Source organism: Paroedura picta, chromosome 8 (assembly GCF_049243985.1).
Source record: "Paroedura picta isolate Pp20150507F chromosome 8, Ppicta_v3.0, whole genome shotgun sequence".
Taxonomy (NCBI): domain Eukaryota; kingdom Metazoa; phylum Chordata; class Lepidosauria; order Squamata; family Gekkonidae; genus Paroedura; species Paroedura picta.
In genome coordinates, this window is record NC_135376.1 from 77,774,220 (window position 1) to 77,800,516 (window position 26,297).

The following is a 26,297-nucleotide window of genomic DNA, read 5'->3' on the forward strand; positions in this document are numbered from 1 at the left end:
TCAAAGAAATATTTGTTTCTTTTTGCTTGTAGATCCTAATGGCATGTCTAAGTTGATTTTTCGTATTTGAGGATTTTTTCTCCATATTTGAGCATTCTCTATCAAGTTGCCCTCTTCCAGTTGATATTCTAAGGCTATTGCTTTGGGGGGTGGCCTCTATGGCATTATATATCCATCTCCAAACCCTAGCCCTACCAAGGCTCCACCCCAACAATCTTGTACAGTTATTAGAATGGTTAGATATACTGATGACAGAGTTCTGGGCTGGTTGTGAGAAGTATGGGGTCTGATAGCAGAGGCCACAGAGCATGAGATGTAGTATTCAAGATGAGAAATGATGAGAGTCTGAGTTTTTGCCAAGGGGACAGAAAGAAATGGATGTACTTGTTGTGTGGGCAGAAGTTACTTGACTTGTTGACAGCCCAAGTATAGGGTATAAAAGAGGCATCAAAGATAATGCCAAGGCTTTGAGTCTAACACAGTGGTGATGGTGACATTGCCTGTTGATATGGAACACAAAGGAGGAGGTTTGGAAGATCCGATGAGGAAATTAGCTCAAAGGCATTGAGTTGCAGAGATATCAGACAGGTTGCTGGTGAGGTCGGCTTAAATGGAGGAAGAAAATTTTGAGGTAGTGAAGAACTTTGTCTGATCTGCATAAGGGTGATATTGAAAGCCATGATGTTGGATAAGCTTACCCTTGAACAGCAGAGGGCCAAGAACAGATTGTTCCATTGCAAAAAGAAAGCAGAGGCCAACTTCCTCTTTGGAATGTTGCAGAACAGAATTGGAGTCCAGGGAGCCTTTTTCAGACCAACACATTTTTATTCAAGGTGTGATGTGATCTTTCGTGTGCACGCATGTGTCATCAGACAATGAAATAGGCATCATCAGAGTACAGATATAAGAAGTTAGTAAATTAGCAAACAGCACCATGAAGATATTCAACAAATGTGTAGCAGAATAAAGAACAGCTAGAAGAACAAATGGAGTCCATCAGTCCGTTGGGTTCAGTTGCCACTCACAAAAACATAAAGGGAATAAAAATCTTAAGGTTAGTGATGAATGGCACACGCTGTCCCAATTGTGAACAACCCACTTTCAAAGCACTTCAGAAGTAGATTATCCTGTTCCACACAGGAAAACCCACAGCTGCAAAAGTACACTTTAAGCACACTATCCAATGTATGCGGAATGGGCCGGGGACCCATCGTGCCCACACTGGCTAATGCCCTTTCAATCTGCTTTTGCAGCTGTGGACCTTCCTGTGTGGACCCGGCCAATCTACTTGTTCGAATGTGCTTGAACAGGCCCTGTTGCTAGGCCCTTGTAAGGCGCTTGGAGCCTCCTTCGGGGCGAGCCACCAACTCTCCTCCTCCTCCTCCTCCGAAGAGGCTCCCCGCTGCTGTGCGGAAGGCGGGCTCGTGTGCAGCAGAGGGCGCTGTGGCCGCCGGCGGGCTCGAGAGGCGCTCCGGCCGCGCGCGAGGAGGGCGCCCGGGCCTGTTTCCGGACCGGAGGGCGGCGCCTTTGTTTCCAATCTCAGCCGCGGGCCGCGGAGGGGGCGGCTCTTCCTGGACACTGGCGCGCACCGCGGCCGCCTCTCTCCCGCTGCGCAGGAGGACACTCGAGGAAGCCGCGGCGGGCAGCAGGAGGCGGAGAAGCGCCAGTAGGAGCCGAGCGACGCGACGCAACAGAGAGCCATGGTGGGTGAGCGGGGAGTTCGGGCACCTGCGAGGGAGGCAGGGCCACCCCCCCCCCACAGGACTCCTCATTGTTCTTTTTTGACCCCCCTCCCCAGCAGGGGTAGTCAACCTGTGGTCCTCCAGATGTTCATGGACTACAATTCCCATGAGCCCCTGCCAGCTGGCAGGGGCTCATGGGAATTGTAGTCCATGAACATCTGGAGGACCACAGGTTGACTACCCCTGCCCCCCAGCACCTCGTCCTGTGGGCGCTCAGGGTCGGGGGGGGGGCGGCGTCCTAAAGCAGCGCTGCTGAAGGCGATGCAGCCCGGGGGTCTCCGGCCTCGGAAGAGGGCAAGTTCAGGAGGAGCAAACGGGCCTGTTCAGAACACTTGGAAGTCGATGGGGCAAGTGTGGGGCGGGGGGAGCCGCCCCCCTCTGCGAATCTAGGCTAGGAGGGCTCTCTGCTTCGTGGATCCAGCGCTGTTGCTGCTGCTTACGAGCTGAGGGGAGAGGCTTGGGTTCATTCTGCCTCAGTTTTTCTCTCTTTCCTTTAGAGATGGAGTGATTCCCTAATTGGGGGGGGGGGGCGACGACTGCCCCACAGTTTAATGCCATTGCTTTACCCTATCCGTGCTTATTTTCTCCCTGGATTTTATTCTTTTCCGTAGTTGGATGGATGTTCCAAAGTCTGAGTTAGCAGCCCAGCGCTCAAACTTCCCTTCTTTGTGCTTTGCTGTGTTGGTTCTCTAGTCAGTTATCTTTTCATCCCCCCCCCCCTTTCTCTTTTTTTCTTTCTGTTCTGTGAATCCCCTTCCTTGCCCAACAGTAAAAAAAAGAGGAGAAAGTCCCTCCATAGACGAGATGATGAAACTGACTCAAAGGGGTATTCCCTCAATTGCAGGCATTAGCCCTTGTGGAAACTGACAGCCCCCCCCCCTTTCTGAATAAGGAAGCCCCATAAGATAAAAGGAGAAGAAAATGGGGAAGCCAAGGCCCTGATCAAAATGTCTTTCGAAGTTTAATCTTTCAATATAGCTCTTTCAGAGAGCTTCAGAGGAGTATCAGAGCTTAACCTCTGACGGTGATTGTCATGAAGAGACTGATTGGGTGGTTTTGGTGTTGGTTTTGGTACTTGGGGAAACTAAAGGCAGGTTTATTTCTATTTGTTTTCCTCCTTGCATACTGTTCTCGGGTACATAATTGCATGGAGCAGCGTTTCTCTGTGCAGTATCACACAAGTGCATTCTGCGGTAATTCTTGTGGTTTTAGCGGTTCCGGAAAGAAAATTATCGCAGAAGCCACTACAAAATGGGCCTCTTTAGTACACCATCAAAACAGCAAAACTTATTGTTTCTCTCTTTCAATATGTGTACTTGGGAATTGTTGAGAAGGAGAAACTGGGCTGAAAATGAAGCATTGATTCCTGCTGCTAGAGCTGCTTGAGAAACCATAGTCAGGATTGCAGAAATGGATGCAGAGTGAACCTGTGCACTGTTTGTTCATGTGATCATCTGTTACTGCTACCATGGAGAACAAAGATCGCCCAGGGCAATGATCCCAAGTCCCTGAGTATTTGGGCTCAACCATGGCTTTGCTGTACCTGTTCACCTAGCAGTGGGGAGATGTTAATTGGTTGCAGATGATGGGGTACGCATAGGTGACATTCATATTGGACATTCAAAATGGCCAAAGGGTGGAACTGCCTGCAGAAGTGTTTCAAACATGTCATCAGTGGGAGCCTGTGTGTGAAATGACTATTTGTTTGTGTACATGCCCCTGCTGCCTAAATGTGGACTGACTTTTTAATGCAATGGTTGGGGAGAGGTGTGAATTTGGAGCAAAGATGGGTAGTTGTGTGTGGTCACTTAACTATTTGCTCCCCCGTTATATAAACTGGGGATGAATGGGCTTTTTTGGGCTGAATGTGGACTCTACCTGTGAAGATGCTTGGGGCTCAGAGCACAAGGAGAGTGAGGAGACAAAAGTTGTACTTTGTGCTAGCCGAGCCCTAATAAATGTTGCCAATGGGCTCACCTGAGACCTAGCTGGTGGCTTGGAACAGTGATGAGCATAAACCATGCCTCTTTTCCTCTGCTACTGATTCCAGTAGTACTGCCAGGTGCTTTGGATACCTACTTTCGGTTGGCTGGGTGGAGAACTGGCCCTGCATGCTGAACCGAGTGTTCTAGTCAACCTGTGGTCCTCCGGATGTTCATTTGCTGGCAGGGGCTCATAGGAATTGTAATCCATGGACATCTGGAGGACCACAGGTTAATTTTATTAATTAATTAATTAATTAATTATATTTATATACCACCCTCCCCGGGGGATCAGGTCGGTATGACATTACTTTTGCTCCTAGTATAAAACCCATTCTTATCATAAGTGCCCCTTTCAGAAAGTGTGTGTTTCAGGTTGTGTTTTTTCCCCTTTACTATCCCATTGTTCAGGGTAAGCTGCAAATGAGTCCTAAATTTTAAGAGTACAGGCGGGAATTCTGCTCTAGTCATTTATGTAGTAGTGTCTGTGAGATGCGCATGTTCATCTGATGACGTATTCATCCTCAAGCATTGTTACAGGAAACCAGATTTTAATCAGTATGCACAAAAACCTGCTTATGCGTTTGGGTTTTTTAATTGGATTGGCCCACAGCAGCACTGTGTTCAGTGTTAGATAATAAACATTCAGATGATATATTCAGGTTGGTAGCTGCTTCATACAGGAGAACAAACACAGCAGGGCTTGTCACTTGTGTTTGGGTGGAGGCGGATGGGACTAGCAACAAGTCTCTTTTAATTACTTCTTTTCACAACTGGGAAAGCGTCTGCCATTAGTCACTAACCTTTATTCCCCCTATATTTGTTTGTGAATGACAGTTGAACCCAAAGGACTGATTTTATTATTCTAGCAAGGAATTATCCAATCTTCATTATGCTGCATATTTGTTGTGACGCTTTTTACTAATTTACTACTACTTTGCTCTCTCATAACTGTACTTTTATGATTCTTGTTCCATTGGTGGAGGAAGTGTGCATGCACATGAAAGCTCACTCCTTGAATAAAATTTTGCTGGTCTTAAAGGTGCCACTGGACTCAAATTTTATTCAGATAGCTAGCCCACGAGATGTTCTTGAAAGTGTCCATCATAACTATCATTAGATGGAAGCAAATTCCTTGTCTCGATGCTGTGGTTTAGAGGGATCCTCCCAACAGACAATTGACACATAAAGGTCTGAGATCTAGAAGAAGAAGAAGAAAAGTTGGTTCTTATATGCCGCTTTTCTCTACCCGAAGGAGGCTCAAAGCGGTTTACAGTCGCCTTCCCTTTCCTCTCCCTACAACAGATACCCTGTGAGGGAGGTGAGGCTGAGAGAGCCCTGATATCACTGCTCAATCAGAACAGCTTTATCAGTGTGGTAGTGAGCCCAAGATCACCCAGCTGGCTGCATGTGGGGGAGCAGGGAATCAAACCCGGCTTGCTGGATTAGAAGTCTGCACTCCTAACCCCTACACCAATCTGCCTCTTATCTACACGCTCATCCTCATTTGCAGTTCTTCTCATTCCTAGAATATGAGAAATGCCTTTAATCACACTGGTGAGACTAGTCGAGTCTGCAGAAAAAGGGGGTTGCAAACCTCTAATTAAAAATGAAAAGACAAACGCATGGCATGTAAACAGAAAAACCAAGCCCAAGTAAGTTGTGTGCACTCTTTGGCTTGAGATGCAAGCCTAGATGTGCCAGAATAGATTAAGAAACTATACAAATGAACAGCAAATTACAGAATTTGAAGGGAGACAGTTGAAAATGAAAATGCTTACAGATGACTGATGTACATGTATGGTATATTTTCTATTGTAGGTTAGTAATACAGTAAGGTCACATAGTGTATGTTGAAACGGAGCAAAGGTGTAGCCCTGTGTGCAGCCTGTTTCCAAAGGCAGGGGTAGTCAACCTGGGGTCCTCCAGATGTCCATGGAGATGTCCATTCCCATCAGCCCCTGCCAGCAAACGCCAGGAGTTGTTTGGGGCCTGCTGGAGCGGGTGGCTGGCACTGGGAGGTGTTTTGAGACCCTGCCATGGGGGGCGGCCGGCACTGGGTGGTTGAGCTGCAATCATGAAAGGTCAGCTGTGTGTGTGTGTGTAGTGGGGGGAAATGGGATTCTTCCCATCAATTTAATGACCCCCATCTCCCGTAATTTTATAAACCTCTGTTTTTCCACTCTTAATTATCTATTTTCCTCAAAGGAAAGATGCTTCAGCCTCATGATCACCTTGGTAACCGTCTTCTATACTTTTCCCAGCTCTGCCGTGTCCTATTTGATATACAGTGTCCAGAATTACATGCAGTATCCCAAATGAGGTAGCACCATAGAGCTGCACAAGGTCATTATATTATTGGGTGTTTGATTTTCAGTCTCTTTTCTAATATTTCCCAGCATAGTTTCATTTTTTCTCCAGGGCTATGGCACACTGGATTGGCATTTTCACTGACCTATCTACTGTGACCCCAGAGATTCTTTCAGCTCAGCCAGTTCAGACCCTGTTCACATACACCAGATATTGGAATTAGGCGTGAGCGTTTTGGCACTGTTGTGCCCATCCACGCCGCGGTGCTGGCTGCCTCGGGCTTTGGGGATCGCCAAGGCGGCTGAACCGTGCCAACGCGCTCACCCCTAATTGGGTTTTTTTTCCCTGTTCTTATGTTTCTCACATCCTCCTTATCTACATTGAATGTCATATACTTCATGGTTGTTCACTCACCTGATTTGTTGAAACAGATTCTCGGGAGCTCTTCACAGCTGTGTTTTTGTAGCTGCCTAGAATAATATCGTGTCCTCTCCAAAACTGGCTCAGACTAAAGGTAATTACCTTCAAGGCCATACACGGTCAGGGCCCAGTGTACCTGAGGGATCGCCTCCCTCCCTGCATCCCCAAAAGAGCCCTGTGCTCCACTGGTACCAACCAGCTAAAGGTCCCTGGCCCTAAAGAAGTCTGCCTGGTCTCAACCTGGGCCAGAGCATTCTCTGTTCTGGCCCCCACCTGGTGGAACGAGCTCCCGGAGAAGATCAGGGCCCTGACGGAGCTTAAACAGTTCCGCAGGGCCTGCAAGGAGGAGCTCTTCCACCAGGCATTTGGTTGAGACCAGATATATATAACCAACAGTGACCAAAGGCCCCTGCTCCCCGCCCCCCCCCCCTCAGAACACCACCTATACACTCTGGACCTGTTTGTATGTTGCAACGTTGTATTGTTTATTGGTTATACAATTATAATGTTATATGTTTAAAATTATTAGTTATTATTGCACGGTTATTCAAATGTTTTATAGACTGTTCCATGTATTGTTCTTATGTTATTATGTAAACCGCCCTGAGCCCCTGGGGAGGGCGGTATATAAATATAATAATAAATAAATACATTTATGAACAAATCACATAGCAGCAGCCCTAATACTGATATTAACTCCCAGAGAAAACTTGGTGTAGTGATTAAGAGTGGAAATCTCTAATATGGAGAGCCAGGCTTGATTATCCACTCCTCCACATATAGTCAGCTGGGTGACTTTGGGCCAGTCACAGTTCCCTCAAAGATCTCTGAGCATCACCTACAGTGCAGAGGGGAAGGGAAGACGATGGTAAACCACCTTGACATTCCCTTGGGTAGTGGGGTACAGAAAAACAGCTCTGCTTCCTGTCATTGAGAGCACTGTCCGTTCATTCCTGTTCTTTGCTTTCTTTCACTGATTTCATTGTTCATAGACTAACCTCTTATTCCATGACTCCTAACCTTGCTCAGGAGTCTTTGGTGAAGTACCTTGTCAAAAGCCTTCTGATATACTCTCTGCTGGGTCATCATTATGTTCATCGTTGCTTGCTTTTTCCAAGAACTCCAAAAGGCTAGTGAGGCGGAGTTTGATCTTCTGTCTTTGATCTTCTGTTCTGTTTAATTACATTCTAGTTATTTGCATAGGGTAGACATTAGGCTAACCGGCCTGTAATTTCCTGGTTCCTCTCTGGACCCCTTTTTAAAAAATCTGGTTACATCTTGTTACTTTCCACCCTTCTGGTACAGAGGCTGATTTTAAAGACCAGGTACAATAACAAGGGACATGCCCAGGTCCTTAGGGCATACACCTGAAGAGCTCAAGTGTGAAAACTGTTGAAATCAACAATTTTCACCTTTGAGCTGTTCAGATGTATGCTATAAGAACCTGGACATTTTTTTAAAATTTCCCCAATAGATTTAGAACTATTTCCAGTGACTGTTCCTGAAAATATTCTCTGTGGCTTGGGTAGCTTCCAAGATCTGATGAGATTCAGCCAGCCTGGGCTGCTCGTCTTCATTCAGCAGTTCTTTTATTCTTTGGCCATCCAAGTGGCCAACTGGATTCGTGGACTGGATATTTTTTAAAAAGTGTATATTGTTTTCTTAGAGCTTTTTACTGTCTGCTTCTTCAATCCCCCTTTTGCATGTGTAATTACTAATCTACGCTTCTTTTACCAGATCCTCTTGTCCCTTTGGTTCACTTTGGTGAGGAAGGGACCAGGAGATGGGGGGGGGGGGGAGAGTTAAATAAATGCTTGTTTTTCTGAACTTCTGAAAAAAGTGCAGAGTGGATGTTTTCAGAAATAACTTAAGTATTCAATTTATGGAGTAAACAGTTGTAGAGCTTTTTGAAGGTGTGTGGAACTTGCACCAGGGTCTACTGAGATAGACCTCAGTAAAATGCATACTGTAGATTCAAGTAGCTGTGTTGGGTAGCTGTGTTGGTCTGAAGTAGCACCTTTAAGACCTTTACGTTGTGGCTTATGCTGCCAGTTCAACGTTGTGAACTGACCTAGCATGGTAATCAGGATCAAGAAGCAGTGGGTGAACTAACCAGCCAGTCATGAAACATCCATTTCTGCAAATGGACCCTGTTGCCAATGACTGTATTTGCAGTGCTCACAATCAGGGTCTGTGAACTGTGCTGCAGGCCTTGGAAATCGGTGGGATCAAGCATGCATTACATAGAGGGTGTTGAGGTAGATTGCCCAGAGTTCTTTCATTCCTCAGGAAGTAATGCGATCATGTTGTGTTCCTGTCCCATTTCTTTTAATGGGTATCAGGTAGCCAGATATAAAAGATCCGGCTTCAGTTTGCTGTAAACCTGTCCAGTATATCTTCCTTGTAGCTCCCACAGCCTTCCCTCCTGAACACATTGGCACTCAGTTAATTAAAAAAGACTGTAAACAATGAGAAAAGGCTGATTCCCATGGTATTATGTATAAAAGAATGGTAGAACTAGGTTCTCCCGTTACAGCCTGGCAGTGCTGTGAAGCAGAAAAACACTGAGATTTATTTATTAGGTTATTTCTGGTCCAACTCCCCCCCCCCCCCCCAGTGGGGATCCAAAGCATTTTACTAAAAATATTGGGATAGGATTCTGGGATGTAGGAGCAAAATACAATGTAGATAAACAGAAATAAAAGTTACTCTAAGCATCCTATGCTGGACTGGAATCTACAGGTGCAGTCCTGAATTGTCCCCTCACTTGCTCCACAGCAAAGGAAGCCCCAGAAAACCAATTTAATCTTTTCAAGCGGAATCTAATGGGGTCTGATTTGGGACTGTCCAGTGTGGAAATGTGTGCCTGCCATTTTGAGTCACTTGGGCATGCCCCTTTCCTCATCGTCATCCTTCCTCCTCCTTCCTCCCTTCCCTCTGTTCCGAAAAATCTGCCTTTAAAAAAAAGGGGGGCGATCCCCTTACAATTCTGTTTCTATGTTTTAAAAAAGCAGTCCTGCACAGCAGCGTTATAACATTATAACCCAGGGTTCTTTTTTTTTTTTAATAACATTTGGGACACTTGGAAGGGGGAAGGCGATCAAGGGTGCAGAATGATAGGATTTTTTTTTTTAAGATTTAGAGTACCTTCATTGGCATAAAATTGCAAAGCATAAAACAAAAATTTCAAACAGTTCCAGATGTAAATCCATCGTAAAAAGATTTTCATTTAAAATTGCCAGCAAAAACTTTGCTACTTTTATAATAGTTGCTGAATCCCTCACATTTAGTATCATTTTAATCCAGTGTTTCTCATTAACACAGCTGAATTTCAATTTCTTCCAATAATTAGCTAACGGGCGACGATATACTTCAAACTTAGGACACACCAGAAGTATATAGTACAACGTGTCAGGGACACTACATCCATATTAACAGCATCTCTCCAGAGGAGGGATCTTCAAAAATCTACCTCGGGTGACATTTGAGGGAAAGATGTTTAAGCGAGCTACTAGAAATGCTCTTCTTAACTGGTGTGTCTCCAAAATTTGGAGATACATGGATTTGTATGTTAAGAGTATATCCCAGAAGCAGGGAGAACATACACTGTTATTACTGGAGCCCGGAATCTGAGTATCCTGATCTTCTGGGCTCTGTGATATTAGTTTTAGGATAGTCCTTTTGTCTTGCATGCTAAGGGTTGAGATGTCCAGACCCATAATTTGAAATTTCTTTGACATTTTGCTTAGCCAGTTGAAAGAATAAGGGACACTCAAAACGTTAATTAACGAACTACCCCTCTGAGCATGGAAATGAATTTATAACCAGTATTTAAAGGACTGAATGATAGGATTAAGGGGTGCAATGAAAACAAAGGTGCTAGCAGGCACCATTTTGCAAAGGGAAAGGGAGCAAAATATGATGAGAGGCTGCCTCCATCGGACTCAGTGGAAAGCATGTCACAAAGTTCAGCCTGGGAAATAAGGGGGGGGGGGTGATAAGCCCAGTTACAGAAAAGCTAGACTCACTGCATCCAAAGGAAATCCAAAGCGAGGTTAAAACAAGGTATATCTCCAAATGCAGAAACAGTCAGAGAGAGATGATCTGACTCTGTTTTTATCTCCTATCTAAAAGATAACAATTTGAGACTTTCATTTAACCCACGAGTTCATTTAACCCATCAGCTGCAAGTCATCTTCTCCAGTTCTCCTCCCTTGCTGAAAGAGCTTCTGGCTGAATTAGCGTTTAATTACCTGCAAAGAGAAGGAAGCAAAAACTCAGCCTACAATCAGTTGATTGTCCTTTCCCCACAATTCCACTCCCTTACCTAATAATACACTGCAATGGCAGGAAGTGCTGCTAGACCACATGAAGGGAGAAGGCGGCATTTTGCATAGGGCTTTTGTTTTCGGTCGTATGTGTCGTCTTGTTTTTCATAACTTCTGTTGTGGAATCATAATAAATTGTGAAGCCAAATGTGCTGGGTGAATGGTTTCAGAAATAACAAAGTTATTACATTTATGGAGAAATAGTTGTGGAGTTTTTTAAAGCTGTGTGGAACTTACATCAGGCTGTTCAAGTGAGAGTGAGTACAGTAGAATGCCTACCGTAGGATTAATTAATGTCTTGGTACCTTGGTGTGATGGAGCTCACGAGGACGCGGTTTCCGAGACTATTCTCTGTGCTCTAAACATATCTTTTAATCTGTGTTTGTCTCATTCCTGTGCTGATTGCTAATAATACTGCTTAATGTTTTCTGTACAATAGGTAAATTTTTATTCATTAAAGGTTTTTCATTGTTTACAAATCTGCAAGGTCTCAACATGGTGGAGCATCTAGCAAAATCAGCTGCCAGAATTCCCCTTATAGCATTAAACCAACGATGACACTGTTCTTGCAGCGTAAGTGCAGGCCCAGCCAGCTCGAATACAAAATGTGGGGCAAGTTGTCCTTAATTCCATTAATGTGCCTGATTTAGCTTAGGACTTAGCATGTCCCTTGATCCTTGACACTTTGCCTGTTTTTCCTTAAATCTAGAAGGAACAAGAACAAACGGAGAGAAAGGAACATTTTTTTTCAGGGCATGCTAAGTGACTGCAGCAGTTCTAGAAATTCTCTGCTCTTAATTATGGGAAGGGAGGAAAGAAAGGTCTTGAGAATGTCTTTGATCATTCTCCATGAACTTTCATGGGCATTCCTCATAGTCCATTGTTTTGGTTCTTATTGCTGTGTGCAACACCTTACCTGGACTGATCCTGTGTGGGAGCCAGAGTTTCTCATTCATTTTCAAAAAGACTTGGCCTATCTCTATAGAAGGGAGAGGGAAATTGCACTGCCTTCACTTCCTTAGTCCAAACAGGGTTCTGCATATGCACAATAAAAAGTCCTTTGCCATGTTCTTCCCCCTACCCAGAGAGCCAGTTTGGTGTAGTGGGTAGGAGTGTGGACTTCTAATCTGGCATGCCCGGTTCGATTCTGCGCCTCCCCCACATGCAACCAGCTGGGTGACCTTGGGCTCACCATAGCACTGAGAAAACTGTTCTGATCGAGCAGTGATATCAGGGCTCTCTCAGCCTCACTTACCTCACAGGGTGTCTGTTGTGGGGAGAGGAATGGGAAGGTGACTGTAAACCACTTTGAGCCTCCTTCGGGTAGGGAAAAGCGACATATAAGAACCAACTCTTCTTCTTCTTCTTCTACCCCCTTTCATTGTTTTGGGGTGAACATTTCTGTATTGTGTGGTGTAAAACACCCTATGGCTTGCTGCAACTATTCATGATATTGTGGGTCCATATGCAGCCAGCTGGGTGGCCTAGGGTTAGTCACAGTCCCCTCTCCCCGTGTAGAGTGCAAGTAGTTACACACACACACAACCACAGGGGAGGGCGGCATATAACGAATATATAATAAATAGATACGTTTTATGACCACTGTGCTTCTTCAAAGAGGTTCTGGAATATATCTCTGGGAAGGAGGAGCTGAAAATGCTAAAAATAAGTGAGGGAAGAAATAGGCCGGGCCCTGCAAACAACTGCACAGCTGGGAGACGGAAACCTGTGACTGGATGTTTGCATTCCATTTATGCCGAGCTCAGCGGTATTCACTGTCTTGCTGCTCTTGTTGTTCACGGATCTGACGGTGCACAGAATGACTCGGGTCCATGTAAACATCCTGGCACGTGATAGCAAAGCTCTCCTGTTGTGCTGTTTGGTGCCCATGTTTTAGGCAAACTTTGAATGTAGAAAGTTGCTACTGAATAATAGTGGTGGTGATCAACATTTTGCTGTGCCTAGAGTAGTTTCCTTTTATTTAAACCATTTCTCTGATTCCTTTTCACCCGAATGGGTCGTTGGATTGGCGAACATCAGACATTAAAACCTCTCGATGCTAAACAATACAGTACACAGAATTATTGTGCGCGTGAAGAGTTCAGGAATGTCCCAGTGGGCTTGAGAAAAGCCTAATATTTCTGTAACTGTTACATCATTCCCAAACTTTGCATTCTATCTGGCGAGCTAATCTCTGTGTGTGCATAAATACATCTGAACCCACGACGGTTCTGCTAAAATATGAACACCCAGGCCAGCAGCTTTTCAGAGCAGTGCGGAAGATTGTTTGTGCTGGAACTCCTGCAGCTCCCGTAAATGCGAGTGGGAAGCAATCATGTGGGAAAAATACAAAATGCAAATGAGTGAGTGACTGATGTTGCATCCTGTGTTGCTGCTGCTAGAGCTACTGCTGGCACAGCATCTAGCCATGGAACGATTTGATTCACTAGAGTAGGGGTAGTCAACCTGTGGTCCTCCAGATGTCCATGGACTACAATTCCCAAGAGCCCCTGCCAGCATTTGCTGGCAGGGGCTCCTGGGAATTGTAGTCCATGGACATCTGGAGGACCACAGGTTGACTACCCCTGCACTAGAGTGTTTATTACCTATAGAAGTTAGCAGAGCTAAGTGAGGTTCAACAGAAGCTGTTTCCGTGATGCCCTGGGTATGCATGAATTAGCCCTCATGCTACAAGTAGACTTGCAAATGAATTGTCAAACTATGTACTCTTTTGCAGCTTGCCAGGCCCAGCCCAGCTTAGATTTCCTTTGGTTTGATACTTGTTTTTAGCAAACAGGCACCTTTATCTTTTCGTAAACCTGCTTCGAGTTCTTCTGGGAGAAAAAAAAAAACCTACCTAAAAATGCTGAAATAAACAAATGAAGAGAGTTTGTGCCTTCTAAGACCATTGGCTTGAATAGACTTGGAGGGGTTGTATTTCTGTTTAGGAGTGTACTGAATGCCTGTGTTATTTTGTGTGTATGGTGCTAAATGGCGTTAAAGTGCAGGTATTGCCGGTTACACGGCACTGGCTTGGCTCCTATATGAACAAATTTCTTTAGGTTGATAAATAGATCAGCTAGACCAGAATAGAAACGAAGCAGACTATTTTCTTCATCATTGTCTCTGAGATGATCACAGTCTTGCAAATCAGTTAGTTCCATCTGAAAAAAGTTACGTGTATCTTCTGGTTCTACTTCATTTGAATGAGAAACGTTCTTATTTCCTTTCCGTAATTATGGCAATCAGTGAATCTGTTCTGCAAAGTCACCTGCAATAGGTTCAGTGCTTTGATGTGGCTTTCAACATTGAACTGTAAATTCCTGTCCTCAAATTTTAGTTCATTGTAGCGCACAGCCTTTCAGACTTTGCAGTGTACACAATTCTTCAGTAATTCCGATTGGTGTCTGAGGTGTCATTGCTCTCATCTAATACCAAAGGAAAAAAACCACACCTTTAAATTCATTCATTCATTCATTCATTCATTCATTCATTCATTCATTCATTCATTCATTCATTCATTCATTCATTCATTCAATATACTACACCTCACTGTGGTATCTTGGGGCAGGGACAGCCTTGACAATCAGAGGCATATGAAGTTCTTCTAGTTCTTCAACATACGTGGTGATTGTAGATGAAGATAAATTGGCACAACTAACACAAGATACCTTATGGCACATTTCCTCCATTACTTGTATTTTAACAAATTCACCATCAGTGAATGGTTTGCCACTCTCAGCAATAAATCTAGCAGCCTGATTCCTGGCCCTTACAGTAGACAGGTTCTCTTCAATGTAATTTTTAAATCTGTTTTGCTGCAAAAACACTTATTAAAAAAAGAAATTTTATCTTTGTCATTTGCACATCTCCTTGATATAATAAGTAGCTCTTGTGACAGGATGCAAAGAGCCTTTTAACCTTGTTCTCCTTGTTCCTTTTAACCTTGTTCTCCTTTAATACAGAGACAGTTCCAAGACATACCAGGCAAACTGCTTTATCCTTTTTAAAAAACAAAGAAGCACTGAATGGTCCGTTTGTCATTAAGGACATGGTGCTTATCTGAAATTTTTCGTTACTTCGAAACAGCGCTTTTTTGCAGCTATATTACGGAATTTTTAACAGAGCAGCAGGTTCAGAGTCTCAGTATAATCCTTGAATAAATAACACGATGAAAAGCATAGTTTTAGAGGCCCAACTCTCCTATTAAATCCACTCACTCTAGTTGCTATTAGCTGAGGATTTTCATTTTGTCCATGGCAAAGAAAAAACCATGCTCTACAGTTTTCAGGAGTATTGTGGCATATGCATAGGCTAGGAAGAATTTAAAAATACCCTGGATTATGAATCTGATTTACTGGACTTACTGGATGGCAGAATTGCAGTCCTAAATACATGGAATACTGTGAGATTTATTTCTTAATAAATATGCTGCCTTATGGTTTAAATTTACACATACAAATGCTGTAAAAATTGGGGCCGATAAAAAAAGAGAAAAGAATGACAGGTAGAGAGTGAATGAAAGGGCAGCTCAGCTGGAGCAGAGGTTACGCCATTAAGCTGGTTTCAAATTATATACAGGGTGCACATATACTTCATTGCCTTCCAGCCTGGCTTTAATCATAAGAAGCAAAAATGGCAACCACGGAGGGTGGGAGGGAAACTTGGCTGGAGGAAGATGTGGGAAGGGGAATTCCATAAGGCTCCCCACTAAGAGAGTACTCCTTTCCTCTCAACCCGAGGGGCCACTTTCCAGCTCTTGTAGGTACAGATGCATGTGAAGACTCCTAGACGGAGTGGGTAGGGGAGAGGGGGCAGAAGCTAGCAAGGCAAGAAGTTGTTGATGCCACCAGCTCTTGTTGAGGAAGGAAGAAGAGGTTGCAGGCAAAAGCAACCTCACCAATAACCTTGGAAGCCACATGGAGGATCCTTGATGGTTTCTGAGATGCCATGTAAGGTGCTGCTTTTGATGGTTGGGGAATCCTGTAGTTTATTTATTTATTTAGATTTCTAAGCTGCCCCTCTTGACCCCGTTGTATTTGGGAGGTGTACAGCATTATAGATAAAACAAATAAACACATAAATACAGTAAAAACCACTAAAGCTAACAATAAATATCCTACAGTTTATTATGCGGGAGGATGTAGGAGGAGACTCCAAACTGGTAGGGGAGGCCCATGTGATGTTCTGATCTTCCGGGCAGACTGGCCTCAACCATATGTCTGGCAGAAGAGCTTCATCTTGCAAGCCCTGTGGAACTGTGCTTATCTCTGTCAGGGCCCTGATGTTGTCCGGGATCTCATTCCACCTTTAGAAGCATTGCTCATCATTTTGACAGGGTCAAATAACTATTCTTTCAGGCAAGAAGTGGACCAGACAAGAAGTTTGCTGGAGTTTATGCTGTTGTTCGAGCAATTGGTGTACCTGGTGACAAGCCTGGGCAGTATCTGTGAGGCTGCCATAGAATATCTGCTGTATTAATTTTTGGCATTGAAAACATAATGGCTACATACTCAGGGTAGTATGTGTGTACTCACTGAAGACCCTTGTGCTGTTCCAAGGTCTCATCAGAATCTTTAGTTAGCAAAACAACTAATCAAAATACTATAATACTGGCACGGTCACAGGGGACTGGATGGTCGTTGTGTTGCTAATACGTGAAGTTTCTTGCCATCTACAAAAACCCACCATCCAGTACTCAATTTGAGACTACTAACTATGATTTTGAAGAGTTTTATGAGTAGGATGTAGGATGGTGTGCTTCACCACTCTTAGTCTACCCCATCTCTTGTAGGATTTTCTTCCCGCCTTCCCTGATCATTATGAAGAAATGGCTGTGTTCTGTGATGGCATCAGCATTAACCACAACAAGCCTTTAAATTGAGCATGACAAGCATTTTTGTTCTGAAGAGGCCATTGTGTTTACACGAGCCTTTAGTGTTCCCATTGAACTGGCCACTAGTTGTTACTGGGTTTTTCCTCATAAGAGCTGAGTCTTAGGTGCTGACAGCTGCATACAAAGCTTGCAAGCATATGAACTTGCGGAGCGGCACGAGCCAGCTCACTCTGAAAGCATATTCATCACCATTTAGAGATGTATTGTTTCCTCCACTGGATCATACCCAATGGACTGGTTTTCCTGGATTTCATCAGAAGCCGGATTTGTACAGCACTGATTGGTAGGCCCTTGTGTCAGCCAGTCTAGATTGGCTGGGAGGGAGTTATTCTGCCCCCTGTTTAGAACAGGGGTGTGGTTCTTATTGGCTAGTGATAGTATCAGTCACAATGACACACTCCTTATACGTCAGTCAGTTTCTTTAATGTGTTTTAAATAATGTTACTAAAAGCATAGAACTTATGGCTCTGGAGCAGGGATTCCTAACCCAGGGGTCCACGGGAGCTCCAGAGAGGGTCTGTGGCCGTTCTCCGCCTGCCTAAATGGATTTGGCCACAAGTTAGGGAACTGACTACCTCCACCCAGAGGTCTTAGTGGGTAGACCATGGGTGTTAAAATCAAAGTGTGGGGGGAATTGGTTGTGGCATGGGATGGAGGGGGGGGGGTTGGGTCCAGGCTGTCTTCTCAGTTCTTGCCCTTCTTTCTGGTCGACCTGAAGGGCAATGGGTATGGCTGATTATGCCACTTTTGGCTGAATGGATAACATCATCATTATCATAGAAAGGGACATAATAGAGGTGAATAGTTGACGGTGGTCTGTATGCAGATTTATGCCACTGTACTAAAACATTTGTGCAGGACTAGCCTGTGTAGATTGCATATTGTGAAACCTGCTATGAGCCTTTTACCAATAGTGTACTTGCAAGAAACAGAAACTTTATGGATTACTTCCTAATCAACATGCTACTGTCTGTAATGAAATGCTGTATATTTTCTTTAATGCCGTGGGCCTTCTTACACTGGCTCTTCTTCGTTCATCTCACGCTCTGTTGTTTGATGTAATTTGACTGTTTAATTATAAAGGAATGTTGACCCGTAACCTAGGGGATCCAGCCGCTTTTCATAAGAAGCCGAGAGGTCACTTGTTTAAGATTGTTTAATCGCTTTATGGCAGAGATGTTTAATTGCTGTCCTGCCATCTGCAACGTTAGAGGGGTGATACAAAAAGATTCCGAAAGGCCAAGAGAACATGCGTATATGAGTCAAGGGAATGGGAGACCCTTGGATATGTTTTCTTTAGGTGCCTACTTCATGTGGTATGCCTGTAATAAGATCATTTGCTCCCCTTCTGCGTCGGTCTCCTGGAGCATCAGAGGTAGGAAAAATCAAAATGCTTCTCTTGGGAGAAAACACTGATGTTTCTAAACAGCTAAATGTTCTGCATCTTACAGGTTATGTCAAACATATGTTAGGACTAGAAACTTGCTATGAATTTTGGTGTTTTAATTTTCTTTTAAAAGCGAAGTCCATCTGGCACCCTCTGTTCTCCCCCCTCGTTAGTGGGGTATCGAGGGATAGTGTAGTTCTGAGCTGAGTTTTTTTACCGCATCTTGCTTTATTGTGTGGGGAATTGTGTAAGATATGTTTTTATATGTTTTATTGTACGGTTTTAGTGGGGATTTTTATATGTTGTAACTTGCCTCGGGCCTTCGGGGAGAGGCGAGGAATAAATTTAAGAAAGAAAATAAAATCAAAAATAAAATAGTTGTTTATTATTATTTCAGATTCCCTATTCTTGCAATTCTCTACTGGCTTACAATATTTTGTGATCGTTACTGTATTGTTCTGGGTTTTGAGGTGTTTTTGTACCTGGCTTGGAGCCATATATCAGTAAATCTGAATGTGTCTAATTGTGTTTGTTTGAATGACTATTGAGTTGTCACTTTTATTGACAATTTTATCCTTTTTATATCAATCATATTTTTTCCTTCCTTTTTTTGTATTTTATGCTGGTCTCAGACTGTAATCAATAAGTTGACTGACACTAGAAACCCCATATTCTGAATCTGTTCACAGTCAGGGAACCCTCTCTTCCCTGAGGGCCAGAAATTAAAATAAATAATGATTCTGCACACCTGACAAATAATACTGCTTGCTGCTGCTAATCTTAAGTTTGCAGCAGGTGGAATGGAATATCTCCTCAGAGGTGGCTTGCTGTTGCCTTCCTCCAGAACGCAACCTTGGTCTCCTATCCAAATCACTAACCAAGGCTCGCCCAGTTAACTTCTGCGACCTGACGAAATCAACCTAGCCTGGGCTATCCGGGTCTGGGCATGGAATGTTCAGGGGGTGGATTTGGAAGGTTATCAGAGATTGGCAGATGGGTGTCTTCCCTGTCCCTCTGAGCTCAGCAGTTCCGTTGTGCAATGCAGCTGTAAGGCAGCAATAAAATATATGAGACCTCTCAAGGAGGAGATTACAAGTTAAGGGAATCGTTATCTCTTGTATTCTAGTAGAAAACACTGGCTTAGCAGGATTTAATCGTTCGATCTGTATTGATATACTGACAAATAGCAGATGGCGTTGTACGTGATGGACTTCGATCTTCTGTGAAACCGGAATGTGACCCACGGCGGCATAAAAGCACAGATGTGTAAGACAAACAGGTTCATTGACTAGCCCAGGGGTGGGCAAACTGTGGCCCTCCAGACATCCATAGACTACAATTCCCATGAGCCCCTGCCAGTGAATGCAGGGAGGGCCACAGTTTGCCCACCCCTGGGCATCCTGTCAGCTTTCCTTTGAGAGCTGGCCGTAAAACGAACAAAATGTGCGTCTTGCATCTACAGCTGCCAAACTCATGTGAGCCTCTGTATGGCTCCAAAAAGTAGGCAGTGTGAATTCCTCAGGTTAGATAGGTAGCATCGGGAAAACAGGTGGGCATGTCTTGAAAGGGACAAGGGCTGTGAAAGCAGATTGTAACTCGGTCCTGTTTCCTGCATCCAACAGCTAAAGTTAAGATTTTAAGTTTTAAAAACATTTTCAGCATCAAGCGACAAAACAGATTAGGTGTTCATAAAAGTAGTTGCTATATGCTCCCATTAACACATACTTCATTGGTTAGTTCCCAATTTAATTTTTTTTATTTTGAAGTATTCTAAAGAGGTCAGTTTCAAAAGCAAAATGTGAAAACTTTTGAAATGCTTAAGCTGGACTTTGAAATACAGCTGAATATCAAATTACCATGAAATATTATTAAAACTGAATCCAGCATCCCCCCACCCCCCCATGTCTGCATACATACGCATTTTGATAAGTAGACCCTAGTGCATGGAAAAGTGGCATTCAAATGTTTTGAATAAAATTAAATGAACAAATTTGTTCTGTTTAAAGTCTTTTGAAATGCCATCAGTGGACCTTCAGAGTTGTTAAACCAAATGTAAACATTCAGGGAACAACAGCCCTGTTATTCACTCTTACTAAAAGAGACTGTTAGAAGGACATAAATCTGATAATGCTTCTAGAAATAATTTGATTTTGTGGTGGCTAGTACTCATCCCATTTATTTTATTCAGGAGACTTATGTACCACCTGAAGAAATTTCCAATAATATAATGCAGTTATGAAATTAAAGCTGGTTGCAATTCTTGTGATTAATTTTATTTTTATTGTGTGTCGGTTGCAACAAAAAGAACTGCAGTCCCTTTCCTGAAGTGTTACGCAAAGCGTCAGGCACACCTATGGAACATGAATACTTAAAAATAAGCAGGCCTATAAGATGCTTAAGATGCTTAGTCTCATGACTAATCTCTCCATTTGTGGAGGTGCAAATGTCAAACTGAGGTGCAGAGTTTACATAATATATGTCATGTTGCTCATGATGGTACTATGTCTCAATGAAATCAATGAAATACCACATCTGGGCAGTCACCTTTTATTGAATAGCCTTGGGAAGGTCGGAAACCGAACAACAGTTCTGAGGAGCAATGCGGGGTGAGGCAAATGTGTGTTTTTGTAATGGGAGATAGGCAGAACAAAAGATAGGCTTGGTTGACAGAGGACTCTTGTTGCACAACTCTGTTGTTGACACTTTCTGGAATATTTTAAGATGGAAATTGTTTAACAGCTACAGAGGAAATAGGCGGAGGAGGTTTTTTCTTAACCATAAAGAAGTATTAAAAATGAAACACAGCCCCCACAGAGCCCCAGATACCTTTGGATTGATTCTCCATTATACCCAAAGTGAATATTGACTATAATGGTCCTCTAATGTAACGATCCCCAACCTGTGGGCTACGGACCACATGTGGTCCTTCGACTAATTGGAGGTGGGCCCCGAAAGACGCCTTCTCCCCCCCCCCCGGCCCTTTACTTCATCCCCCCCAGCCCTTTACAACACACTTCATTGTTGTGGCATGTCTGTATCTTATTTTGAAGGGATGTTTAAACATTACCATAGCGATCAGAGAGCGCTAGGGCAGTGGTTGAGAGTAGAGGAGTAAACTACCCCCCCCCCCCACCGGGCTTCAGTAAAAGGCGTTGAGTGGTCCCCGGCGTTGAGTGGTCCCCGGTGATAAAAAGTTTGGGGACCAAAAATTCCGGATTCTCAAATATTTACTAAATCTGAATACCATACTGGTATTCAGATTTGGAAATACTGATTCTTTTGGAGAGGTGGCGGGTCAATAAACCCAAGGAATACTGGTTTGTTAGGGGGTTTTTGCACGCCTCTAGTAGCTGTTACCCAAGTTTGAATCAGAAGTACACGAAGAATGGTGTGGGATACTTCATCTTCCCTCGACTTCCCTGTGCCCTATTGTTAGCATAAGAACTGGCTGGCCACTGTGTGAGACAGGATGCCAGACTACGTGGACTTTTGGTCTGGTTTGGGGTCTAACTACAGTTCCTAGGATTATGGTTTTGTGGGTAGACAGTCTCTCTAGCTGAGAGATTTCTGCTGAATACAAATCATCTCACAGATTAGGCTATTTTGCAAGTTGTGTTCTCTTGATGGGGAAACAGTTGTAGTGGTGATGGGGATGGAGGAATCCCTGAAGGGTAGCAGCAGTAGAAGGAGGTGATGCGAGGGGAGGATCTTTCGTAGACAGTGGCAGTGCTGCTTTAGCTAACCTTGTTTGTTACTGTTTTGCAGGCCTTGCGGAACTCCATGTTAACTGTTTGTCTGTTCTCTATTCTAGGATGCTCTTATTTTGTACAAGGACATCTTCCTGCAGTACTTAAGCAAAGCAAGAAGTCATATAAATGAAAGGTTTGCTGGGATTGAACCATCAGAACTCATAGCAGTAACGGTTGCAACTACCCTTCTGGTGGTATGGCTATATATGGTCCTCACCCAACTAGATGGTAAGTGTTTTCTGTGTCTAAAGAGAGATAAGCATTGGACTATACAATGCTTTTGAATGTGATTTGTGCCTTAATCAATGTTTCTGAGGATGAATACTGGTTTGAAACCTGGTGACAAAGTTGAGTTGTACCCCTTTGAGATACTGGAGCAGCAATTACAACTTAGCATAGTGCTAGACTTTGTGTCAAAAAGCAGCTGGCCCTCATGATTGCAAAGAGATGCTTGGAAAATATAAAAGGAAGCATGCAAATACTCAGAAAGGAGATGAGTTAAATGTGTCCTATTTCACTATTTCCAAAACTATATATTGATCTTGCAACAACTGACTGGGGTTCTCATTGCATATTATAGAATAAAGCCAGTCAATCTGCAGAGATCACATCCCTTAGTAGTGCCCTTTCCAGTTCAAGGTTATTTCTAACCTGTCTGTTAGTCCTGAACATACCTAGTGCAGGAAGGGCATGGCCATTCTAGACATGTGTTTTATTTATTTATTTATTTATTTATTATATTTATATACTGCTCTCCCTTGCAGCTCAGAGCAGTTTACATATAACGTAGGAATGATACGGTATAATTCAATACATACAATAGTAAAAGTGGTTTCAATGACAGTCCAGTAACTTTTTCTATAATGATTCCAACACTAGCTAACTATAACAATGTCAACCTGTTGACTGTGGTCCCATTGCTTGGATAGTTCAGTTTCCGTTCATGGGGAGGGGTTTCTGTGGGCCCCAGCAGATTCATGACTGGGGAGTTAGAAGGGACTTTATACTTCAAGAGTAAGATTTAAAACTCATGTAACTCTTTCAACTGTTTCCAAACACAACAACAAAAAATCTGGGAGTATAAAAGCCGGGAGATTTAATTAATCTTGTACTGTGGATGCTAATTTACTCTTTAGAGGTTTTATTAATAATATATGCATATCTGTTGGAATTGCTTAGCTTCTTTAATAAGGGGATCATCGATGACGTACATGGAAATATAACATCTAAATCAGTGAGTCTCAACTGCTGTAACACCACGACCCCAACTGTGGCGGTGGCGTACACGCGCAAGCTCATAACGATCTGGAGGCAGCGTGGAGGCAGCCAGTGTCAAACCATTGTGCTGCACTTACTCATTTAGTTACCAAATATAGTGGGAGATACGGCAAAAAGTTGTATGCAGCTTTTCTGGATTTGAAGGGAGCATTTGATTCTATCCCTAGAGATTTACTATGGGATAAACTGGTTCTGATAAAGATTGATGGTACACTTTTATACTTATTAAAGAAGTTACATCTCTAAACCAGCTGTCAAGTTAGATACACCCAGCTTGGAAATCTGACACCTAAAATTACAACCAATAAAGGTGTAAAGCAAGGCTGTGTTTTGGCTCCTTTTCTCTTCAATCTTTTTTTTGAACGATCTTGTTCCTACCCTGTGCAGCATTGATGGACATTGCCTAAAGCTTGGGCGATTACATCTCCCTGCTCTTCTGTATGCAGGTGATGCTGTGTTACATTCTTGCTGATGCATTGGTTTGAAATGTTTGCTTTATGGATGGTTAGAGTATTGCAAAGTAAACAAGCTGCTACTGGATTACGAAAAATATAAGATATTAGTTTTTTTCCAAGGCTTGGAAACCCCAAACTTGGAATATAGGGAGTAATATGCTGGAGTGAGTTAAACATTTGAAGTATCTTGGGCTTCATTTTTAGTATAATTTATTCTGGGCTACACATAGGAGATATGCTATAAATACTGCAAAAAATAGTTCTCAGGCAGTAGTCTGGTTTTTCTACACAAAAGGAGATCAATATGTGCCTGCAGCACTAAGGGTTCTTAATGCCAAGTCTTGCCCCCAGCTGCTATATGGAATTCCTATATGGATCAATGTACTCAATCAAGATCTTGAAGATGTGCAATCCAATTTTCTGTGAAAGATTTTAGGTGTTCCAGACTGTGTACCACATGCAGTGCTATGCCTGGAACTTAACCAAATACATTTGACTACTAAAGCCTGGTTGATAACCATTAAATTTTGGCTTCGCTTGCTTTTTAGTTGGAAACAACGAGCCTTACATATTTAATGCTCACAGAAAACCAATCCAGTTGGATAGAAACGGTTGAACATAAAATCAGAACCATTGGAATACCTTTGGACACATTATATTTAGAATCATTCAGGTCTGCTTATAGGAAAATCAAGTGCAGAATTCTGGAAATTGAATTACAAGAATTAACTAGTGTAGCTGATAAAACATGCTCCCCACTTAGTATAGGAATTTGACCTAGACTCAAGTCTGCAGTCCCGTATTTTTATTGATTAATCAATCCACAATGGAGAGGGGCTTTTATGTTAGCGAGGTTAAATGTTTTACCCTCTGCCTTGCTAACTGGGAGATTCAACAACATTCCGTATAAAAATAGAATTTGTCCCTGTGAACTGAGCTGTATTGAATCTGTCTTGCATGTTCTATTGTATTGTCCATTTTATAAAGGGATTTGAGTCAAACTTTTATCCTCCTTTTTAACTAGGTGTGCCAGGTCTTCTGACCAAGCTAAAGTACTGTTTTTAATGGATAGCCAGATCCCTGTATTGATTGAGGGGGTGGCGATGTTTTTGTCAGCTGCCATTAGGATGTGTGTAGTTAAACTTCAAAGTTGAGAATTGTTTATTTCCATTATTTTTATGTGAGTATAATGGTTCTATTAATTTTATTGTTGTCCTTTGACCTTTCCATGCCTGTAATGGTTTTATTAATTCTGTTGTCTCTTTAATCACGCTAATAAAGCCTTGTGTGTGTGTGTGTGGAAGATCCTCATGCCGTAGTGCCAGCTGCTGCCAAAGCAATGTTTTTAAAAACTTGCACCGCCAAATCTCCAGTGACCAATCAGTAGCTTTGATGGGAAAAAAAGCAGTTGGCACTTTCTAAAAGCAGTTGGCAGGCACCAAGCATAGAATCATAGAGTTGGAAGGGGCCATACAGGCCATCTAGTCCAACTTCCTGCTCAACACAGGATCTGCCTAAAGGATCCAGGATAGGTATCTGTTCAGCTGCTGCTTGGAGACTGCCAGCGAGGGGGAGCTCACCACCTCCTTACGCAGTTGATTCTGCTGCTGGATACTCTGTGAATTTTTTTCTTGATATCTAGCTTGTACCATTCTCCATGTAATTAGAACCCATTACTGCAGAGCATATCCTCTGCTGCCAACAGGAACCTTTCCCTGCCCTCCACCAAGTGACAGCCTTTCAGATACTTAGAGAGAGCCATCATGTTCCCTCTCAACCTCTTCTTCTCCAGGCTGAACATTCCCAAGTCCCTTGGCCTTTCCTCATACGAGTTCGTCTCCAGGCCCGGGATCGTCCTTGTCGCTCTGCTCTGAACCCTCTCCATTTTGTCTGCATCCTTTATGAAGTGAGGCCTCCATTTTATTAGGTGTTAGGGGGATTGTAGCATTCACGGATACCATGTTGTGGACCCCCGGTCTAGAACATTAATGTAGTTCCAGAAACGCAGAAAACAGACCTGACCTTGGCTGGTGTGACCAGGATGCTTATTTGTCCACTATACACTGTGGCAGTTTGACTACCCCTGATCTAGAGGAAAAGTTTAAATTCTGCTCATTGGAGTGATAGGATATATGTCTTCGGAAGCCAGGGGCTTATATGACTTTCTTTTGTACTTTCTTTGTAGATTTAAAGTCACAAGCTAAAAAAACATTCTTCAGAATGGTACGAAAAATGCCCATTATTGGCTCTTTGGTAAGTATTGACATAGCCACCTAGTTAATTCTGCAGCAGGAGAATGTCTTATGATTATTGTTTGTATCAGTTCCTTCAATGCTCAAAGTCGCAAAATGAACACAGCTATATACAAATGTCCAGGTAACTGCTAGTGCCTTGTACTTTTAACATAAAATTAAATGAAAAAAATAAGATTAGTAGCCGGTTATCTTCCCTTGTCCAACGGTTGGGTCCAAAAGCTTGGAAACTACATAATAACGATATTTGTAAAAAAAAGCTGCAGGTATGCCGTTTTTGTTAGTAACTGAGAAGACGTCATACTCTTACAAAAAATGAGAAGGGAAGATGTAAAAACATAGCATCTCCAGACATATTTGACTTCTAGGGAAGTTTATATAGCAACGCCTCCAAGGGACAGGAGGCAGATGACAGGCATCAGATTCCCCTTCCATTAGGATATTTACTTATGAGATGTTTCTAACATATCTTCGTCCACGATAAGGTTATTGGGCAAT

The 26,297-nt window shown here is 43.0% G+C and overlaps 1 protein-coding gene across 1 annotated transcript in view; it reads left to right on the plus strand.

Annotated features, from left to right (window-relative positions):
• The first annotated feature begins 1,470 nt into the window (after positions 1-1,470).
• SGPL1 (sphingosine-1-phosphate lyase 1) overlaps positions 1,471-26,297 on the plus strand; it is a 51,795-nt gene continuing 26,968 nt past the window's right edge. The window contains exons 1-3 of the mRNA XM_077350500.1: positions 1,471-1,703; positions 21,877-22,042; positions 25,733-25,800. Coding sequence (XP_077206615.1) covers positions 1,701-1,703; positions 21,877-22,042; positions 25,733-25,800 — 237 coding nt within the window. The 5' untranslated portion in view covers positions 1,471-1,700. The remainder of the gene's footprint in view (positions 1,704-21,876; positions 22,043-25,732; positions 25,801-26,297) is intronic.